Raw genomic sequence first — 21,308 nt, 5'->3', positions numbered from 1 at the left:
GTGGAAGTCATGCTTAATTGTGTTAGTTTTGTTTTGGTTCCAATGGAATATTTCACGCTAGAATTTTTGATGTAAGAAGCATGAGAATTTCCTGCGACATTTCCAATCATCAGCTGTTCATGAACTAATGGAATGATATTGATGGAACTTACATATGCGTACCTAAGTGTAATTTTTTTAATCTTTCTAATTTTCATTGAAATAAGTGTCCTGAAATATAGCATTGAAAATTTATAGCACTTGATATAAGCATGTAATTAAGAACATGTAAATTTGCCGAGTTTGCAACACTGACCTAGCTGAAGTAATTATTTCTTGAGTAGAGTAGAATCTGGGATGTCGAGCTGATGTGAAGACCAAAATGTGAGTGGCTAGACAACTGACTAGAGACTTTTGTTATGTAATAACAAATCTGGAAGACATACAACGCACCAAAGCAGTGTTCCTGTGGCGCCAAGTCAGATTCAATGAAATCTAATCTCAAGTCACAGTCAAGCCGGCCAAGGTCGGATTTTAGGCCATCTCTGTACCGTTTGCTTTTCAGAATACATTGTTGTCATGCCTTCCACAGTCATCATGTCATTGCCATAAAGAACCACAACAATGCTATAAAATTTACATGTGTGATTTCATTATTAGTCTCACAAAATCAGCAGTTAGCATTGATGACAGTTCCCCAGAGTTTTGCAAGCTCATCCAAAAAAGCTTTTGAATTTTATTGCCAAAATTTATTCATCGTTCTCATCACAATCACTGATTAATGTTGACTAGACTCTCCTTCACCCATCCATGATCATACTGTCAAGAAGATTATTAATAAATAATTCCAAAAGTTTATCAAAAGTCAACCATCTCCTCAATAAACTTTCCACACAACAATGTATGTCTAAAAGTTTATTGATGATGTATAAGATTGCGAGTTACGACCTTTTTAACAATAAGACTTATCAAAAACTCAAACAGAAAGAAAGAAAATTTGTTTTCCGTGCAACGTAATGATTTCGTAGACGAATATAAATGACTGTAAGTTGGAGATAAAATCTAAAATAATATGGAAATAAGTTTTATAAGTCCTTTTGTTACTGGATGAATAAGTGTGAATGAAAAGGTCTGAATGCTGAATGGATTTCATTTTATAACTAACACGAGAATTAAGAAGCTTTTGTGAAGATTTAAATTTTAATCAAAATGTCTGCAGTGGATCAAATGCCGTCCATAAAAATGTCACGTAATAAAAATCAATATTTATGAAAATTATCATAATAATCAAATTAATGGATTAATGTTCCTTCTTACATTTGAATTATACTAATTTACCCTTAATAACGCACAGTTATGCATATTAATTCCTTACTTCCTCACATTCAGTCAATACAATAATTCATTTTGTTAAATTTATTTTATCATTCCTCAAATAGCTCTAGATCTAACAAGCTTTACGTAACACATTTCCCTCAATTTATACAATTTTCTTTGTGTCACGTTGAGTCAACTTTACCTGCCTACATGTCATCAACCTTAGACTTTCATTCATTATTTTATGAAACAAAAATAGAAATATGAATTAAGGAAAGAAGAAGTGGAATGCTAAGTTGAATATATAATGATTTGAAGCTCGATTTGGACGCATTTTAGGTGCATCGGTTACTTTATTTTTGAATGCTTATGAGGTGAGTAGCATTTGTGGTCTAGACTGGATGTCTAAAGACCTTACGCATTTTAAGGTTCTAGAGAAAAAAAATCACATTTTTTAACAACATAGCTCGAATGGGACTTGAACCTACGTCCAATAATTTCCGTCGCATGCTCCTAGCACTGTGCTACCGGGGGTTACTATGAAGCATGGCACAAAGCACACTTAAGAATTCTTTCTTTATCCAATGCTAATTACACAATTCTTATCGTTATATTGGACCCCAGTCCAAATGCAACAATGAAAGTGACAAAAAAGGAAAACCTCTAACATCTCATATTTCGTAAATCCCTCAATGATATACCAAAAGTTAAAACTGTTGCTATACAAAAGCTCAAAATTCATCAAAAACTACGCGTAAATAAATTATTTCAATTAATATATTGTTGTGTACGGTATGCGACAGGAATATAAATAGGCGCTAGTTTCTTTGCTATTACCATAAATAAAAATTGGTATTTTATTGTAACATGGATATTACTTTTCCATAATCAATAGTACCTGCTATGGTATAGAAATTTTATTTGATTGATATTCATAAGGAAAACTAGGCACGTTCGCGTGCTTTTTTATATAAAATATAAATTCAAAACCAATTATTGGAAACTGTGCATGTAATGCCTAATTAATGAGGACATGCTTGAAAAATATTTGTGTCTAAATAAATTAATTTCCAGTTCCAAAAGCACGTGCTCATTGAAATTTCCACAAATGCACATTAAAAGATGCATTTTCCAGTTTGGAGCTTCCAGTGATAGCGCAGCATCATCAATGTTTTTTTGAGAATTGCGTGAATTTTGAGAGAGAGGAAGGAAAATTGGGAAGAGAAGAAAGAAAAAAATCCCTGAGCATCATCCAATCCACAAGAGCTAACAGAAAATATCGTTCATCATCAAAATCAGTTTGTCGGCAAAGTTTGATCGGAACGTGCGAAAATAAAAGCACAAGAATATTGTGTCTATTGGGTCGAGTAGTAATAAAAATAAAATAAATATCAAGATATGTTGAAACGTTCGAATTTGACGAAAGGAGTAATGCTTTTTGAATTATAAGTGCGTGCTGCGAGTGCTAAATATATCAAGTCGGATTATGAAAAAAAGCATTTAAATAAATAAATGATAAGTCGCAATGATAACAAATGAATTCGACACTTGCTATATGAATTATGTGCTTCATGTTCTCTCGTTGTTGCTATTCCTATCTGTGTTTGGAAAGAAATAATAAATAAATAAATAAAAAAAGTTTTGCTTGCTGCGATTTTTTGGAGGGTGTCTCATAGCAAAAAAATTCTTCATTTTAAATAATTGTAAGTTGCTCGAAGCATCAATTTGGAAATGGCAAATATCATAGATCAGTGGTGGGCAACCTTTTATTTTTCACAAGATACTTTTGTGGGAAGCCTCACACATGACATGCAGTTCATGAAAATTCCAAAAATATAGAACAGCACACAGGTTGTCCACCACTGTCATTGATCCAACTATTGTTAAATTAACATAAAAACATGTAAATTTCATAAAAAAGGACATAAAATTAAGACGTGTCTGAGATCTCACTTTTGTATTTCTGTAGAGTGAGGCAAAAAGGGACGATATTTAAAAATCAAATTTAAAGATGTTTTAGGATATGCTAATAAACTATCCTTAAACTTTCTATAGTGCTCCTGAAGAGCAGTAAAATATTCAGCAATATTTCATAATTGATGTGTGAAAATATGTTGAATAGCCACATGAAATTACATCCATCATAGTCCTATCATAGCAGGAGGGTATTGGGGGTCAACCCCATCTGCCCCTCTTTGGGAAAATTCTTCAATTTTCTAGGGTTTTTAGTGATAAAAATCCTTAAAATTTTCTCTAAATTTGGGCTCAAATTTCTGGTTCCACCCCTGCAAAAAAGTCCTTTGAACCCCCAGCATCCAAAATGAAAATAACTTTAAAATGAAGAATTTTTTTGCTTCTGACTCACCCTTTATTTTATAGACCAAAAAAAGACAGCAAACAAGTCGTGTAACAAATATTCTTATCAGTGTTATTTGTGGATATAAATAAAGTAGTTGTGACAGGCAATAACACATTTTATTCTTGACTAAAATAAAGTTTCGTGAGACTTCAGAAACAATAATATTAAGGTGATACTCACAATACTAAATTGTACAGCAATGAATCTAGCAGTCATTTGAAAGAATCATACACAATGTGGTGTTACTTATTACTCTTTTGTTATCTATGAGTTTACTTTAGTTTCATTCTTTTCTATATCACATGATTTTTTGTATGGGAATATTTAATACGGGTTGTAAGGCAGAGCAGCAAAGATAAAGCATACAAACGTTGGAATGGGACAAAAGAAGAGAGAATAATGAGTGAAAAATTTTCTAATTAACCTCATGCCTCTCGTTAATCATTTGAAATAAAGCTTCTAAAGTTTAGGAACGCTTGAGCATTCCGAGAATTCCTTTTAATTCAGGTTAATGTTAATTAGTTGCTTTGATTTGTGTACTGAGACACGGAATTTCTAAGAAAAAGACTTTGAGATAATTACCTTTTGTTTTAATCCTGTGTTGTCCAAATGTTTTTTGTGGCATGGCACACCTTGGTGGGAAGCCACGATCGCAGTCATGTACACAGTTTAGATAATACTGGAAGAAGGGCTAGGTTGATGTCTCTGGACCAACTTCTCTTTATACAATATTCATCAATTTTCCAAGGTTTCTGTGACAAAAATCTCAAATAATCCAAAATTACACCTTCCAAATGGGACCTCCACCCTTCCCTTAACCTAAAAACTCAGTCTAAAATCTAGATCACTGTGGATTACAGATCATCTATGCTTGATGATTACGAAAATTTGCTTTCTAAAAATGTAATCTTAAACCCTACTGTGACTCCTAATATCATGTCTGCTTTCAATTACAAAGCATCAAACCAAGATGCTCATTAATTCTATAAAAATAAATTCATTGCTGATTTCATCAGAAATGCCAACCAAAAAAAGAAACATTCAAGGTCTCATGCCGAATCCAAAATAATTTTCAACTTCTCACATCACAAAGTAAAGCAATGAAATTCTCATTCTATGATTTTTCCAAATAATCCTTTCGTTAGGTATGTGAGTAAATAGGGGATTTAAAGAATTTCTAATTAAGACATGAAGGGGAAATTTGCTTCTTTTACCTTTCACGGTATAATGTTCCTTTCGAATGAATTATGAAACATAGACATAAAGTAAGAGGGAAATTAGAATAACATGTGTTATGTCACACATATTTAAAAAAGTGCTTGCTATTTCCATCGAAAAGGAACGATGTCATATACTTATGTGTCTTTTATTTCTCATTTACATCCTTTACCATTTTAAATGAGAAATGAATTTTCATAAAGAGGTGTTAAATATCTTGCAAGATTAATTAAAATCTTACATCTATGCTCAGTGCTTTTTTTTTTTTTAATTTCGTGGGAAGCAGATTAAAAAATATTTTAATTAAAGATCCTCTACATACTCTTTTTAATTGACGAAATATAATTGACTGAGGTAAAGTCACAGACGAAAGCTCATTTGTAAACGAAAATCCAAGTTGAATAGAAGTTGAAAGCTCGTGATTGATTCGTTCATTATTTCCATTATCAGAGATTGTTCTCAAAAATTATTTCAGATGGAATAAGAATGCGAATTGGAATTGCTTTTCATTTTCGTTTCAAAACAACGACTTCTGCTATTTTTTGACATAATAATGATAAGGATTATATTATACTTCAGAAAAGCTTATTATATTCAATATTTTTAAACATCATTCTTTCATTCTTCTTTGGAATTTTTTTGCTTTGTAGCTGATTTTTTTTTTGCATAGAAAGTACTTTATGTCGATGAATCTTAAATTAATGGTAGAACGAAAAAAAGTTTAATTTCCAGAATATATTTTTAAAGATTTATGGCAGATAGAAGTAAAGCTTCAAATGATTTGAAGGCAAGACAGCCGTTCTGGAATGATGTGTTAGGATGTATTCAGGATTGACTCCTTATGACCCCTCCTCGTTTTGTTATTCAAGATTATTGTTATTCTTACAATTTTTATGGCCACCTCCATTTAAATATGCACTTAAAAACAACACAAAATCTACAGATCCGCCTTATTACTCCCTAGAATTATCTGTTATCCTTACAATTTTTACGGCCACCCCCATATAGATATGCCCTTAAAAACAACAGAAAATCTTCAAGCCCGCCTTAATTATCAGATTTTTCTAAAATTCCCAATAAATTTTTGCTATCCTTACAATTTTTACGGCCACCCCCATTAATATGCTTAAAAACAACAGAAAATCTTCAAGCCCGCCTTAATTATCAGATTTTTCTAAAATTCCCAATAAATTTTTGCTATCCTTACAATTTTTACGGCCACCCCCATCTTACACATGCCCTTTAAAAACAACAGATAAGCTGCATACCCACCTAAATACACCCTAGAATTCACAGAAGAACTGCAAATGACGCAAAAAGAAATTGAATGAAAGAAAATTTTTAATTTCAACATCTTCTGACATTTTTCATGATTTAATTATTGTCGTTTATGAAAGGTTTTCCTTCCTTTTTCTGTACTTTATGTACTCATTCCACTTTTCATAGACGAATCCAATGATTACTGAAAAATAAATATTACCGTAATTAAGATACTCACACACTCTTAAAGTTTGCCATGTTGAAAATGAGGAAAAAGCAGACTTTGTGGATGAGGGAGAATGAATAAAGTCAAGTACATAAGTAATTAAGGAAATGGGAGTGGCGCATTCAACGATATAATTAAGAATTTTGTTTGTAACCCGAAAAGTTTTTATAACTTTCTGAAGATAATTGATGAAAATGGATGAAAATTCCAGGAATATGAGTGAATAAACAAACTGACACAGATTACCGAATTCTATGGATGCATACTGAGAATGGGGAATAAGATGATATAGCTTTATGACTTTTCTCTCACTCACATTTGCTCATTTTATTTTTAAGAATATGAAAAAAAAAGTTATTTTCTTCTGACATCTTCAATATTGCTATTTAATGCTATGCCTGTCTAAGATGAAGAAGAAATATAAAGGAGGCAGCAGTAGAAATAAAAAGTCAAAGTTTAATTAGAAGCGAAGGATTTTCCATTCGAGTCGTAGTCGAAGAATTCTAATTAAATTCTTTTTCAATAATCCCTATAATGTTTCTATTTCTATGCTTTGTCAAGTATTAAGCCTATTGAATGCTTTAAGTAGGAACTAACCCGAGCGACACAAATTAAGCTCTAAAGAGTTTGGTAAACGTCTTTTATTACAATAATTCGAAGTCGTCTTTGGTAGTGAAATAGCAGCCATGGCGTAGTGGTTAGAGTGTTGGCCTACCGACCCTAACGACCTCGGTTCGATCCCAGGAAAACTCGATCCCGATTATTCGGGTGTTTTTTCGTTGTTTCTAGTCTCATTACCTTGATTTATCACGAATTGTGGCTGGGTACATTGCATTGGTATGTCCAGGGGCATGCAACTGTGCAGAGTTGGAAAAAAGCAAAACGTCACTTTTGAAAAGCTGCTGTTAAAAAAAAAAAGAAGCAGCGCCTCCACGTGACATCTAAATGACTGCCATATAGACCCCTCTTAATTTGTATTGCTCGGGCAATAAGTAGCGTTAGATGGAGTGTGGAGGGAGTCAATATAATAATTGGAAATAGAAAGAGAACTTTCTCTTGCCGTAAGAAGCAACAAAAAATTGTGTGATATAAAAAAGTTTTTATATTTTCTTGTGCTTAAATTTTGAGAGCTTTTTGTGATTATTTTACCTACCATTCTGAGTTTTGCCTATGGCTTATTCCGATGATGAAAAAAAATGAAAGGTTTTGTTGAAAATCATTTCAGTGAGAATTTTTTTGCCTATTGACGTGATTGTTGAAAAAAAGGGTATATGAAAAATGAAAATGTGAAGATTATTAAACAGAACTCAAGTGAATTGAAAATTGAAGAAGTGATAAAAAATGCTCAAAAATAAGAAAATTATTTAATCTCTTAAGAATTTCTCAAATATCTTTATCTTATACATCTCAAAATCATATATACATACATAAACGTGTAAACTTACCTTACTCGAATATCAAATAAAGATCAGTGAAGTAGATTTGTTTGTAGAAAGGCACACAGCAGTAAAAAAACGTAAATTTACCAATCATGACGGAAATAGATAAAATCATCTTTAAGAATTCAGTTGTTATGCTGCTGTTATTTACATTCACAAGTAAGTATTGAGTCGCATCCGTTTTTTGATTACTTTTTGTTCTTTATGAACGTGATTTTCACGTAAATTCTCGTTTCTCATCTCTTTGTGAATTTTAAATTTGGATGATTAATGTTAATGTTCGAGCTAAAACGCGACATCATTCTGTTGATGCTGTAGATCCAGTGGTGGGCAATCTGTGTTCCTTGACACCCGTGTTTGTCTCCAAAACTATTTGGAAATGTAACGTCGTTTACGGTTTCAATCGAAGTTTATAACTAAGATGTGCCACGGCACACAGGTTACCCACCACTGCTTAAAATGGAAATGCTACTGAAAAAAACTTTTTTTCATGGTGTACTATGATCTGTGTAATTAACATAAATGTGTATATAAATTCTAATCCAAGTAATCTGCTGTAAAATTCAACTCTTCCGTAATTCTGGAAAACTTAAAAGATTTAGGTACCTGATTTATGTTTATCAAGTGATTAAAACTTTTTCACTTAATTTTCCGACGATATTTCAAAATATTTTTGTCGATTTTAAGGCATGTCAAAATTGTGGCTTTAAAATTATCAAGTTAAATGCTTTGCATAATATTTGAGCTTGTTCGAGGTACTAAATTTTCAAAACCAACATCATAAAACAGCGATTAAAACTTTTTTTTTCTGTTTGTGAATGAACATTATCACCTCGATAAGCACGATATTATGTGAAATTTATAGATGATGTTTTCATAATCATCATCAGTTTTTTTTATGGATGTATTTCAATAGGAAAATTTTTGTGAAAAATGACACTCATTTTCATATTTAAACATTTTATTGGGTCATTTGCATTCAGGCATTTTTTAGAATTTTTATGCTGATTATCAAATTTATTTTAGTTATTTTTTGAAAACGTCGCAAATTTGATTTGGCCGCAGTGTCTGATCAATCAAATCATATAAAAATAGCTCACATTTAAAATGAAAAATTACCGACTGTGATAAAAACAAATTTTTGAATGTCTGGTCTGGGTGGAACTTCGGTTTCCGTTCACCATTAATCGCGTTATCGATCGTCACAAGATATATTTGGTAATATATTTCACCCATTTCTCAATGTGATATATAACAAAATAGTGGAAATCGCTGATAGACAGCATACATATATACATCTACGCCTGAGTTGATAACCGACGTCAACATTTCATTCTATAACAATGATGCGGGTAGTTTACATAGGCATAGATGGAGAAAAATAAAGAAAAAACGGAGGAAAATGAAAGAAGAACTGGAAAGAAAGAGAAAAAGTACAAAAAAATAGAAGCGGCATTGAAAGTCATGAATCACAATAGCACATGATTCTCTTCCTCTTGTCTCCTGATAAAATCGAGTTATTTGCTGTGATATAAATTTCTGTTCGATCGTATAAATCCCGAGAAGCACAATGCTACGAACCATCAAGTCGCAGTCAGGAACAATTCATGTCTTCACGATGATATAGCGAGGTAGTGAATACGTTTTGCTGCTCGTGAAAGACACAAGTCTGAGACTCATCATCGATTCTACATTGAAGGCACAACTGACCTTCAAGTTTGTATACTCAGAATTGGTACGCTTTAGTGACCCAGCAAAGCTGACCATTTGATCACTAATAAATTCCACAGAACTGATGGAAAAAAGGAAGGAGGGAGTAAAGTTTATGAAACGGGAAACAAAAAAAGTCATTCGAAGCCAAAAGGCACGAATAAAATAAAATGAAGTGAGGAATGAAAGGAAGGCAAAAGGCATGGAGAAAAATGGAAAATAGAAATGAATGAAAAGAAAAATAAATCAAATTCTATTATGAATGTATATATGCCTCAGAGAGCATGTTGAATGCCTGAATATTTGAATACGCTCGGGGAGCATTAAAAAAGCGTATAACAGATAAATTGTCAAGCAATCAAAATTAATGGTTCACTTCTGTATAAAGTTAATGATGAATTTATTAAGGATGACGATATTTTCATCATTCATTTCTGTACATTAGAAGTAAACAAACATCCAACCTTCCTTCCTCTTACATTCTTCATCATCATCTTCTTCTTCTTCGTGTGTGTACAAATAAACATCTATATGAAGATACATACAATGAGGATGCCTATTGCTTGGATTTAAAAGGAGAGAAATTGAGGGAAAATCGTACCCAAAAGAGGATATGTGTTGAGAAAACTACAACAATAGAAAAAGGACCGAAAATTCAAAAAGTCAATGGATTTCCCTTTCGATTCCATTGCTTTTATTTAAAGTTTGTTCAGTGGTTCCTTAAAGGAAGTGCGCAAAGATGAATAATATTCAGTAGAATGTAAATTTAAAATAAGATTAGTTATTCATAAATCATGAAGGCATAAGAATATGATTTTTTTGTAGTCAGTTCATTTATCAACATTAAAGTCGAGCTTTAACCCTCTTGGGCAGTGGTGGTCAACCTTTGTGACTCGGCACACCAATAAAATGTCTTGAATCATCTGCCATGTACAATTTTGTCGAGATTTACCTAGATCCAAAGTGTGCCGCAGCTCACAGGTCGCCCACCCCTGCCCTAGCTTGAACTTTCCTGCAGAAATGTCTGTGCAGCTGATAGTGTCGTCACATACAAAAAAAGTTGTTTTTTAGTTTGTTTGAAAATTATTCTCATCAAATAAAGCAAAAGGTTTTCTATTTTTTATGCTATTGTATCCACTGCTAGCGCTTGCTTGACAAAAAAAAAAAAAACTTTATGAGGAAGGGATGACAATTTTTTCCGGAGATTATCTTTCATCTTCATAAAAATAATAATAATAATAATTTTGTGGTAACATTTTGCAGCACAAAAAGGGGCTGCTTTTTTATGATGATGATGTTTTTGCTATTGTTGCTGTAATTCTTGCTGTAATTGTTCATCTTTAGTGTGATAATCTGTAAAAGGGCAATTTTCGGATTTCCTTCAGTTCTTTTTTGCTTAGTCTTGAATGTATCAAAATTGTTATTGGATATTAAAAAGCATAAATTTTCATGATGAATTGGGAAATAATTCAAAGCTTTGGTTTATGGTTTATTTTATAATTCCAAAATATTGGGTTACACTTATGTCCAACATTCAGTTTCTCTTCTATTTAATAATTCTGGGTATTTCTTGAAGCTTAGTCCAGTGGTGGGCCACCTTTTTTTGTAGCAAACATTTTAGTAAGTCTCGACCAAATCAGGTAAAGGCCACTATGATTTATGAAATTTCCACATGAATTTTCACAATAGTGTGTCGTGACACAAAGATTGTCCACCACTGTCGTTGCCAAAAGGAGGGTAGGGGGTAGTTAGGGTCGATTTTGACACTTTTTCATGAAAACCCTTATCAAATTCAAGAATTTGTTTTTCCATAAAGGAATGGAGGGGAGGAGGGAGTTTGGCAAGCCCTTCCTTAATTCACCCCTAGGTAAGAATATGAACCTTATGAATAGGAAAATATATTTATGTTCATTATAATTCAAAGTAATCTAGCAATAAAATGGACTTAAAATTTAAAGCACATCTTAAATTTCATACATAATTTTCCAAGAAAATGCTCATGCTTTTTTACATCTCTATACCTTAGTAAAATGTTCAAAATATATATGTGTAGGCAAATACTCAAATGAATTTATCAGATATAATAACATATGCATGCCACAAGCTAGAAAATTTTATGTTTTACAATAAATTAGTAATCAAACATTTTCAAATAAAATTTTGACACTTAGGAAGACCATAAGCACTTAATATGTAAATCTGTTTGTCGAAAATAACATAAAATTGTATTCATTCTACTGAATAATTGCTTGCCATTCCGAATATTTTATTATTTCACTTCTCTTTTTCTCTGTTCCTTCTCCTAGTCATTAAATGATTCATGATAAAGATGTTATGGTTCATTTCCAAGTAACTCATATTCAATAAAAATCGTACAGACAGAAATAAATGTGAGAAAAATTATTCATTAAAAATATGCTACCCATTTGCGGCTGGTGAGGAAGCATTTGTTGATTTACAAGAGCTTATCACCGAAATACACTCAATAATTCAATTTAGAAATTTTGTGGGGAAAAAATGATTTTGGTACTTTATGATGATAATGAAATAAGGCAGTGGTGGGCAACCTATGTGTCGCGGGACATCTTCGTGGTAAGCCTCGACCGAATCCGCACACGTCATACGGGTCATGTTCATACAATTTCGACAACACACTGCCGTGACACACATGTTGTCCACCACTGACCTAACCGTCCTCTTACTTTACCCCAGTGCTGTTCAAGCTATGGACTAAAAAGTATTTACTTAAAATACGTGAAATGATTTTAAAAAATTTATGAATATTTTTATCAAGAGTAGATCGCAGTCCATAGTGTAGGTGGTTCTGTTCAACAAGCACAAAATAAATTTATTTCATAAAATATGAGCAAAAAAAAAGATGAGGAAAACTTTTTTCCTGACAAGGAAAATGTATTATTCATTAATTTGTTGCCAGTATTATAACAGAGAGATTCTTTTCCTCACAAAATATACATTCCAGTATGAGAGAAAATAAGAGAATGAAATGAAGTGGCTATAGTGTTTGCATATTTTATTTGATGACAATCGGAGGCATTTTCAATGATCTTGAAAAAATTCTAATTTTAGTAAGCTTTGTTTTAGTTATGTCCAAGTTAGACGTTATCGTGTGGTGATCTTTTGTTGAGTCACAAAGTTCACGAGATGACTAAGATTAGAATAAATATTTTGGAACTCTATATTAACTAGCTGATCAAGTCTAAAAAGTATTTACAATACGATGATATGAAATCAGTGGCTTAAATAATAGATCGTTTGCCTTGCATGTCAAAAGTCCTGGTTTCAATTTGTGATTCTAGTTCATCAGTCTGATTCCTTCAAGCAGTCAGCATGTCCCATCGATGTCAAATTGTTGTCAATTTGGATCTTGATATTTAGACGTCATTCATGAACAATCTCCCACATGATTAGAAATCAAATATCTTTGCTATTGACTGCCATCCAGCATTCGAGTTTCTAATACAAACAGAATCAATTTTGCATTATGGGAAAAAATTATTTTATGCAAATACTCAAGCCAGATTCACTTTTTCAAAAAGTATATGCGCTCACGCTACACGCCTTCATGCATTTACAGACAAAGTTATATCTTTTAAGATTCTCATTTTTTTCAGCAATCTCCTTTTCTATTTACAGAATTACTTATTCCAAATTTCAGTTACACATTTCTCTCTTCCCTTGTTCAAGTCTCTCCTTTTCACTTCTTCGTCTATCTTCTTTTTTTAGTGATATCAACAAAAATCCAAAGAAATGTAAACGAAGTTGCAAAGAAATATAAAAAAAGCTGTCAAAAGTAAATACTTTCTTTCGTCTTATCGGTTGTACGATGAGAACATGCTGATGATGATGGAGAAGATGAAGAGAAGAAGCGATTAAAGATTTAAAATGATAAAAAAGGGAATCGATTCTTTTGCTACTCATGATCTGAAACAGCGAAAAATATAAAAATCAAGCTACTCTAGCAAGTGAATGCTGAACAATTTCTACAAAAGTCGGTGCTCTTCCTTTTTATTCCAATTCAAGGAGCTTATTCATGAGTTGAAAAGAATAAATTTCTTCTTTATTCATATTTTCTCAATTCCTTGATATGATTGAATTTTATTTTTTCAAGACTTCCTTTTTTCGTTCGTAAAAATTTCGGAATGGATTCATAATATTACTGTAAGATTAGGAATTTTTGTGATTCAAATTTTTCATTACTTTTCTAGATATTTATATCAAGTTCAATAGTTGAATTGAGAAAATGTTATTGACTAAGCAGCTTAATTTGAATTTTAAATGCTGAAGTTTAATTTTTTTGGATGATAAGAACTTTTGTTCCTTTATGATTTTGAGTATTTTGAGTATAAAGCTGATATTCCTTTATTATCTCCAAAGCTTTAATGCAGTAGCGGGTTATTTGTGTTCTGCGGTACACTTGATAGTAAACATCGATTGAAATCAAATTTGAAGGCACAAAGGTTGCCCGCTACTGCTTTAATGTATTCGTCTGTCATGTCACGACACACTAGTCTTGTTAAGCTTCCAGACGAGTACATTAAGACAGTGGTTGGCAACCTGTGTGCCGCAACACTAGAGTGTGATACCAAAAATTCTTAAAAATTCCATGAACAGCATTCCATGTGCGATTTTAGTTTTGCCTTACCAACAAGGCGTTTCCCGTAGCACACAGGTTGGTTACCGCTTACCTTAAAGTATTCCAACAAAATCCATTGGAATTCCAAGGCTGTTTTCCTTATTTCATTTCTCAATTTTAATAAATATTTCATCACTTACAATAAAACTCATCATTACCATCATCCTCTTTTTATGATGTTGAACAATTTGAATGTCTGTTAATTTGGTTACTTCCGTGAAGCACTCTAAACTTTTCTTTCCTTTTTTCTTTCCTCACTCAACAAACTTCACATTGAGATTTTTCTCTTTACGGTGGTGAAAGCAAGCCAGCAAGGAAAGAAAAAGGAAATTTTTCACACTTCCTCAAGTTCTTTTGGATTGTAGGGAATATAAAATTTTATTGAAAAGCTCATAGAGGATGAGAAGCAAATTTACATGCAGAAAACGTTTCCAAAAAAAAATTTTCATTCTGTATCTTATCTCATTTCTTTTTTCTCATACAGATGCAAGTAAAGGATTACGAAATCTCACGTTATCCGTATATCCGGAAGTTATAAGACGAGGCCAGAGTGCACAGTTACACTGCAATTACGAAGTATTTGATGTGCCGTTATATTCAGTAAAGTGGTATAGAGGAATATTTGAGTTTTATCGTTATACACCATTCGAGCATCCGCCTGGAAAGACTTTTTTCTTCAACACTGGCATCAAAGTTGATGTAAGTATACTCATATGAATAATGAACGGATATCCTATTTTTTTTTATTATTATATGCTGCATTTCTCCCAACTGATTATCTGGATGGGAGAAAATTTGCATCATTTAATAAAATCTATTTACACAGAAAATTTGATTCCATGTACCATGCGATGCGACGGGAATATAAGAACATTATTTGTTAACTGGAACAGAATAATTGACTTTTTGAAAAGTTGAATTCAATTGCATTTTACCTGCTGTAATGCTTTAATTGAATATACGAAAAATTGTTTTTCATTTTATTTTGTTGTACCTCGATTCCTGTCACATTGTCTTCCTTGATAAAATAACAAATTGGATGGAATAATTTATCGACATCAGGGATTGTTACTCTTATTAAATACTCAATGTTTGAAATATGTTAACGGCTATTTTATATTCAAATTATTTGAATTTCCCCTTTTGTGGTTGTTAGTCCCCTCAGGACTCGAACAGCAAACAAAGGTTGCTTAAATGCGTCCAAAAAAGCACACATATTATGAAATTTCTAATACTTTCATGTCCAATCTCAAATATGAAGCAAGACTTAATGAAATTCTCAGGAAATATTTTTATAGAATAAAAAATATGTCAATTATTCTAACAAACAATATATTACATCTCAGAGGGTATTTTTTTTGTTGTTGCAAAAATTGAAAGTATATTAAATTTTCTACAGGGAATTCTTTATTGATGACTTTATTTCTTTATTGTGTATCCAATAAAAATACTCATATATGACAAATTGAAACATCTTTTAAAAATATTTCTTAGGTAGCTTGAAGGCAAATAATGATGTGAGGGAATGTTTGGAGCTTATGTAGCGTTTAAGAGCGGAAGGGACAAAGCTCTGCAAGGGGTAGGATGGGGTCTATAAGCGTTCTCTAAGGAACAGTTCAGTCATTAACATTTGGACCATCTTCCTTCTTAGTTGTGGTCCCCCTTCCTAAGAACATATCTCCCCCCTACCCCCCTCAAAAGCGTTACGCAATAAATGTACTTCCCTGACAGAATCCTTGAAATTTCTGCAACAGAAATAAATATTTTTATTTGACAAAGCTTAAATTTAAGGCAAATACAGACAAGATTTGTTAAAAATTGTTTGCAGGCTCGCTCGAATATAACAAAATTTTGAAAACAGTTGATCTTTCGACACCCACATAAAGGTAGGATGTGCAAAAAATATTTATATTAAAGTTTAGGTCCTTAAAGCATTGAAGTATCAAAACAATAAGTACAGTGCTGGGCAACGTTTTATTTTTCACGGCACACTTTGGTAGTTTACGTCACCTGAATGTTTACGCCACATTCATGCCACGACCTATTGTTCATGGTATTTTAACAGCACATTAGGACCGCAGCACATACGTTGCTTATCACTGATTTTAGTATTAAAAGCTATGCTTTTACGTCAACTTAAACAATAAAAATGGAAATTTCACATTTAATTCCTTCGCACATCGTAAATACTGCATTTTATGTCTTCACATTTACCTTCAATAAAATGCTTTTTAGCTTTTATAATGAATTATATTTTGGAGAGCTTACGATCTAGATTCTCATATGAAATCCTTTTTGCTACAAAGCACTTGTTGCAAGAACCTTACACGGTATTTTTTCTTCCTTCCATAAAATTAATTTTGATTCAAATTTTGTTTTCTTGCTTCTTTTCCTTCAAGCTGAACATGAAAGCATTCTCATCATGTAATTAAAATTTCTCTCTTTACATTCAATTTAATGCTGAAAAGCTGAGAAATTACTTTTTAATTTATTCTCCATCTTAATGTGTAATAAATATGAGCAGCCAAAGAAATGAAAAACATTTTTATGTTATCACATTGGGAGTTCAAGAAGCTCATTAAAAGCTTACTAATTGGCGTGATGTGTATTTAAAGTTGATATTTGAATATATTATGAGGTTGATGTTCATGTGTGCTTTATGGACTCATGTTGGATATTTTAAAGTATATTAAAGCTCTTGAAGATGTTTTGATTCATATCAGCCTACATTGATTTTCATTATTAAGCGTGTGGGCAATGATTTTTGATTTTTATGGCATATTGAAAAGTTTTTCTAATTTTAGAATTTGTAATGTCTCAAAACTTCTTACGAATCCCGAAAGCTACATCATAACAACGCAACAATGTAAAAGCTTTTGTCTTGACAACTGTCGTTTGACAGTCACGAGGGGCAAACAACTTAGGTGACAAGTGACAAAATTTGTTGCTTGAGTTGTCTGCCCTTTGGACAGCCATATGACACGTGTCGTCAACACGTTGTTACAACTGCTTCTACAACGTCATTTCTGTGTCGCGTCACTCGGAATCCCTGTAATAGTTAAACAATGTGTAATCAAAATGGCAATCTTAATTTATTCGTTAACAATCAAAAATGATGATGAGACATTAAACAGCCTTAAATTCTTTTTGTTAACTTTAATTACAATTTATTTAGTGGAAATTTGTTTTTTTCCACGAAATTCTTGTCTGAGACAAAGACTAATTCTCAAAGCGTGCAAGAGATTTTCTCGTTGTTTCTGATAGGGACCGTTCATTTGTTACGTCACTAATGAGTTTTCAAGTCCCCATCCTTGTTGGCTCCAAAACTTCCCTTTGTTTGAATTAATGATGGGCAGTCATGAACCGAATGTCATGTGCGGCTTCAGTTTTAGCTTTCTACCAAGGTATGGCACATAAAAGGTTGTCCACTACTGGCTGCCAATCAACTGTTACAAAATCGTAGACACTTCCTCCCCTGTCCCGTAATAAGTGAACAGCCCCTAATTCGATCAAAGAGAAAATATTTCCTCACTTGAAGAATTTCATCAGTCAAGAGGAAAGCAAATGAATAGGTTTTAATGCCCATACTAAAAATAAAAAATTTTTGGAAATATTTTCTCAGCACTCAGCCGACAATTTCATATTAATTTAATTATAGAAAGGCCAAAATCTTCAATTCATTTGCATTCATTTGTAAGAGGAAATTGTGGAAAATGTTTTTGTTGCTAATGAAAAGTACCTCTTAAGCTGCTTAATCCAATTTGCAGCTGAGAGCATTTCTGTGCTACTAAAAAATTCCATCCATTTTGCCGGCGTGAAGGATAATGAATGACAAGACGGGAAAAAGTCTCACTTATTTTTAAGACAAAAATAAATTAACACGCCCATCACAGGCTTGATCGCATGGTACAAATCTCCTTCGTAGAATTGAAGGCAACAAACACAAAAAATTTTAATTGCATTTTTCCCTTCCTTTCTTTTTTCTTCCTTTTTTTTATATCTCAAATTTATACACAAATAAAATTTATTTCTCATAACAAAGCTGTCAGTGTCAAATGCAAGCCATGTTACACTCCGTAATGTGGATTTTAATCTCAACGGAAACGTCTCATGCGAAGTGACGACAGAGTCTCCAAGTTTCTATACAGCAACAGCCACAAGCGTTTTGCAAGTTGTGGGTAAGTATTATATTGTGTTATGATCCATTTTACTTGTAAGCGTACATTCCATGAAAGATTTTGTTTGGAACTGTTACGATTTGGTATGCCTGCTTTGCGCTTCCATCAACTTTTGGGAGTGTGCTTACTTGTCCTTATTCGATTTTGAAAAACCAAAAGTGATATTAAAAAATGTTATTAAATGTTAATATTCCGGTATGTACAAATGTGCTGCTGCCGCTGCCATTACATCTCTTCTCCATATATATATACTTACAAATTTTATTCCATTGAAAATGACATTAGATTCAAAATAGAATAAAGAAGTATAGCATAAAATCATTTACCCTCGAGTGTTACTACGGATGTATTCATTGTTGATGCAGCATCATGCCAGAATTCCTTTTTCCTTTTATGAACATTTTTTTACTTCTCTTCTTTGTTTTCATTCTCTCAGAATGTTTCAACTTGATGATGATGATGATTTTCCTTTACCTTGCGGTTATTTGAATGTTTTTTTATTCTCATAATAATAATGGTCGTAGCTGCTCCAGTTTATTTATTTAAAATAAAATAAAAATGTAAAGAATTGTTGGGAAGGAAGAGCTTGGTGCAAAAAAGAAAATCTCCTGATTTTCCAAGCATTACAATTTCGGAGCCTGAAGCAACACATGATTTTTGCATTGCAAGGATTAGCCACTTGACTTTTTGATGGGAATTATGACAGGCAATCTTAAAATGTCTTAATGAGTTCAGGACATGTGAAAGTTCTTAAGGAGTTGTTCATTTATTAAGTTCATGGAGTTCATCCCCCTCTTCTGGAGGGTCTTGATATGAATTTAGAGCAGAACCACTGTGGTTCTTAAATATTTTAGCAATATAAGTATGATATTGACTTGGTTCCAGATTTGGTTTATATCCGGGACCATACTCAGACTCATGTCGACCTGGATCCTGATTTTGGATCGATTACTTGTGCTTTTCGAAAGTGTGTCGCGATATATAGTTTGAATAATATTAAATTAGAGGCTAAATTGCCAGTTCCAAAGTCACCAGCTATGAGTCTCAGGTCGGAAGGAGAGGTTGGAGTCAACCCCCTCCCTCCCATTTTGGACAATATTCTTCATTTGCATCATTCATTTTGCATAAATTCTTCATTGCACACTAGATATAAATCTCACCTTAATAAAGTAATTTGTGCCTTAAAAATGAACATTCCTGATCTTATCTAGTATCCCATAACTGATTCCATTTTATTCCACCAACTTAAGCGACGTTTCACTATCCATTATTTTCCTATATTACCGTAATTTTTCAGGCGAGATGAAAATAAATTAATATGAGAAGCCACCAAGCGTGATCATGGGAATATCCAAGTGTTCAACGGATGTTACAAAAAATAAAAAAAAATTTAAAACAAGTTCACGAGGACGAGGAGGTGTTAGATTTATATTGAAATGTTTTGCTAGACGGCTATGAAAGCTTTTCAATTTTTATCTGGATTTTTACATCTTAAAATGATGAAAATCTGCTTAATTAATTTGAAGAGACACTTAACAGAGCAGTCAAGCATTAATGCATTTAAAAAAGGAAGTCTAATGATCCCTCAGTATCATTTAACAATTAGACAGAATTTATTACTTTCCGTAATTAAAAGATTCTTTTTTTTTTCTTTCGATTCCTTCATCTTGGGTTGCTTAATATTGCTAATTGGGTGCTTGAAAGTTAAACAATTGTAATGCTCAATGGAGCAATTAATATTCAATGAACTAGCAATTAAAACGCTTCATTATGATGGTCAAAGTATTTCTATTGGTAAGGTTAAGTGATTTTCAATGACTTATTAGCATAATAATGGGATGATGATGGATGCTCATTTAGAAGAAACACCTTAAGCTATTCAGATCATTGAGATCCAGAGATACACAAGGGCGATTCTTAATTAATGATTGACTAACTAGTGAGTGTGGGCCAGACCTCTGCACTCAGTAGACCTATAGTTTAAAGTGGGAGCAGACCCACTCCTTTGATGGCATTATTGTCTGTAACCTACAAAGAATGGCTACATTTGATTCAAATGAGGACAAATGAAAATTTCTCCTACCGAGTCTCGATCACAAGGTCGGTATTGCAACAATTAGGTACGGAAGTACTGAACCATTCAGCCACTGAGCCACTCCGATTCACGAAATTCTGAGAACCTTTGAAATTTCATTAAAAACATCCCAAGGTTTAAACTTGACATCCTGCCTGCTGCCTCATAGCGTTATTGTCTGAATGATATATGGAATAAAGTTAATGCCTATGTAATCTTATGTAATCGTTGTAAGGAATAAAAGTCTTTAAGATTAAATTCAATTTGAATGTAATTCTTTTGATATAAAATGTTATAAAAGCTGACATCGAAGGATTTACATCGTCATGACTAATATATAAAAATTTTTGCTCAATGAATTTATTTCGCTTTGTATTTAGAAAGGTTGTGGAACATTGGAGTGATGGGAAGTGAAAGCTAATAGCATCATCTGTCTTGTATTTTCAACACGTATACATTATGGAATTATACTGTAAAAAAAGGAAACATAAAATGGATTTTTCTGATGAGCTTTTCAATTTTGTTTAATCAAGTGCTTACGAGAAGCATTGAGAACCCTTCTAGTGGACAATAATTTATCTTCTGTTGGAGTTAAACTCTAAAAATGCTTTCCAATTTAGCTAATAGTAATTTAGCCCAATATGAATCGTTTCATTATCTGATCATCTTTCAATATGCAGCAGACCCTCATTCTAGCATAAAGCAAGGCAAATTGAAAGTTGAAAATGCTCCAATCAGCTGGTTTTATGGATTTTATAAACATTAACTGTTATAGCTTCTGAAAAAAAGCAGTATGAGAATGTTTAGAGAACTTTTATGAGTTTCTTTAATGTACTCACGTTCTCGTCCAAGTTTTTGAGCAAAATTTTTAGTGCTGCATACATGACTCTTAGG

The 21,308-nt window shown here is 32.6% G+C and overlaps 1 protein-coding gene across 5 annotated transcripts in view; it reads left to right on the top strand.

The window, feature by feature from the left end:
• The first annotated feature begins 2,467 nt into the window (after positions 1 to 2,467).
• Positions 2,468 to 21,308, top strand: part of LOC139088492 (uncharacterized) — a 72,371-nt gene continuing 53,530 nt past the window's right edge. Inside the window, exons 1-5 of one of the 5 annotated variants that reach the window (XM_070637737.1) lie at positions 2,468 to 2,999; positions 3,676 to 3,824; positions 7,585 to 7,957; positions 14,647 to 14,861; positions 18,205 to 18,340. In XM_070637737.1, coding sequence (XP_070493838.1) covers positions 7,891 to 7,957; positions 14,647 to 14,861; positions 18,205 to 18,340 — 418 coding nt within the window. In that variant the 5' untranslated portion in view covers positions 2,468 to 2,999; positions 3,676 to 3,824; positions 7,585 to 7,890. Of the gene's footprint in view, positions 3,892 to 7,521; positions 7,958 to 14,646; positions 14,862 to 18,204; positions 18,341 to 21,308 lie in introns of all 5 variants that reach the window. The other 4 variants (XM_070637740.1, XM_070637739.1, XM_070637742.1 and 1 more) reach the window with 4 other exon arrangements.

This window comes from Chironomus tepperi, unplaced genomic scaffold (assembly GCF_022539635.2).
Source record: "Chironomus tepperi strain 1889 unplaced genomic scaffold, CSIRO-AGI_Ctep_v1 contig_163, whole genome shotgun sequence".
Classification (NCBI taxonomy): Eukaryota; Metazoa; Arthropoda; class Insecta; order Diptera; family Chironomidae; genus Chironomus; species Chironomus tepperi.
This window is presented reverse-complemented; position numbering and strand designations above follow the sequence as displayed.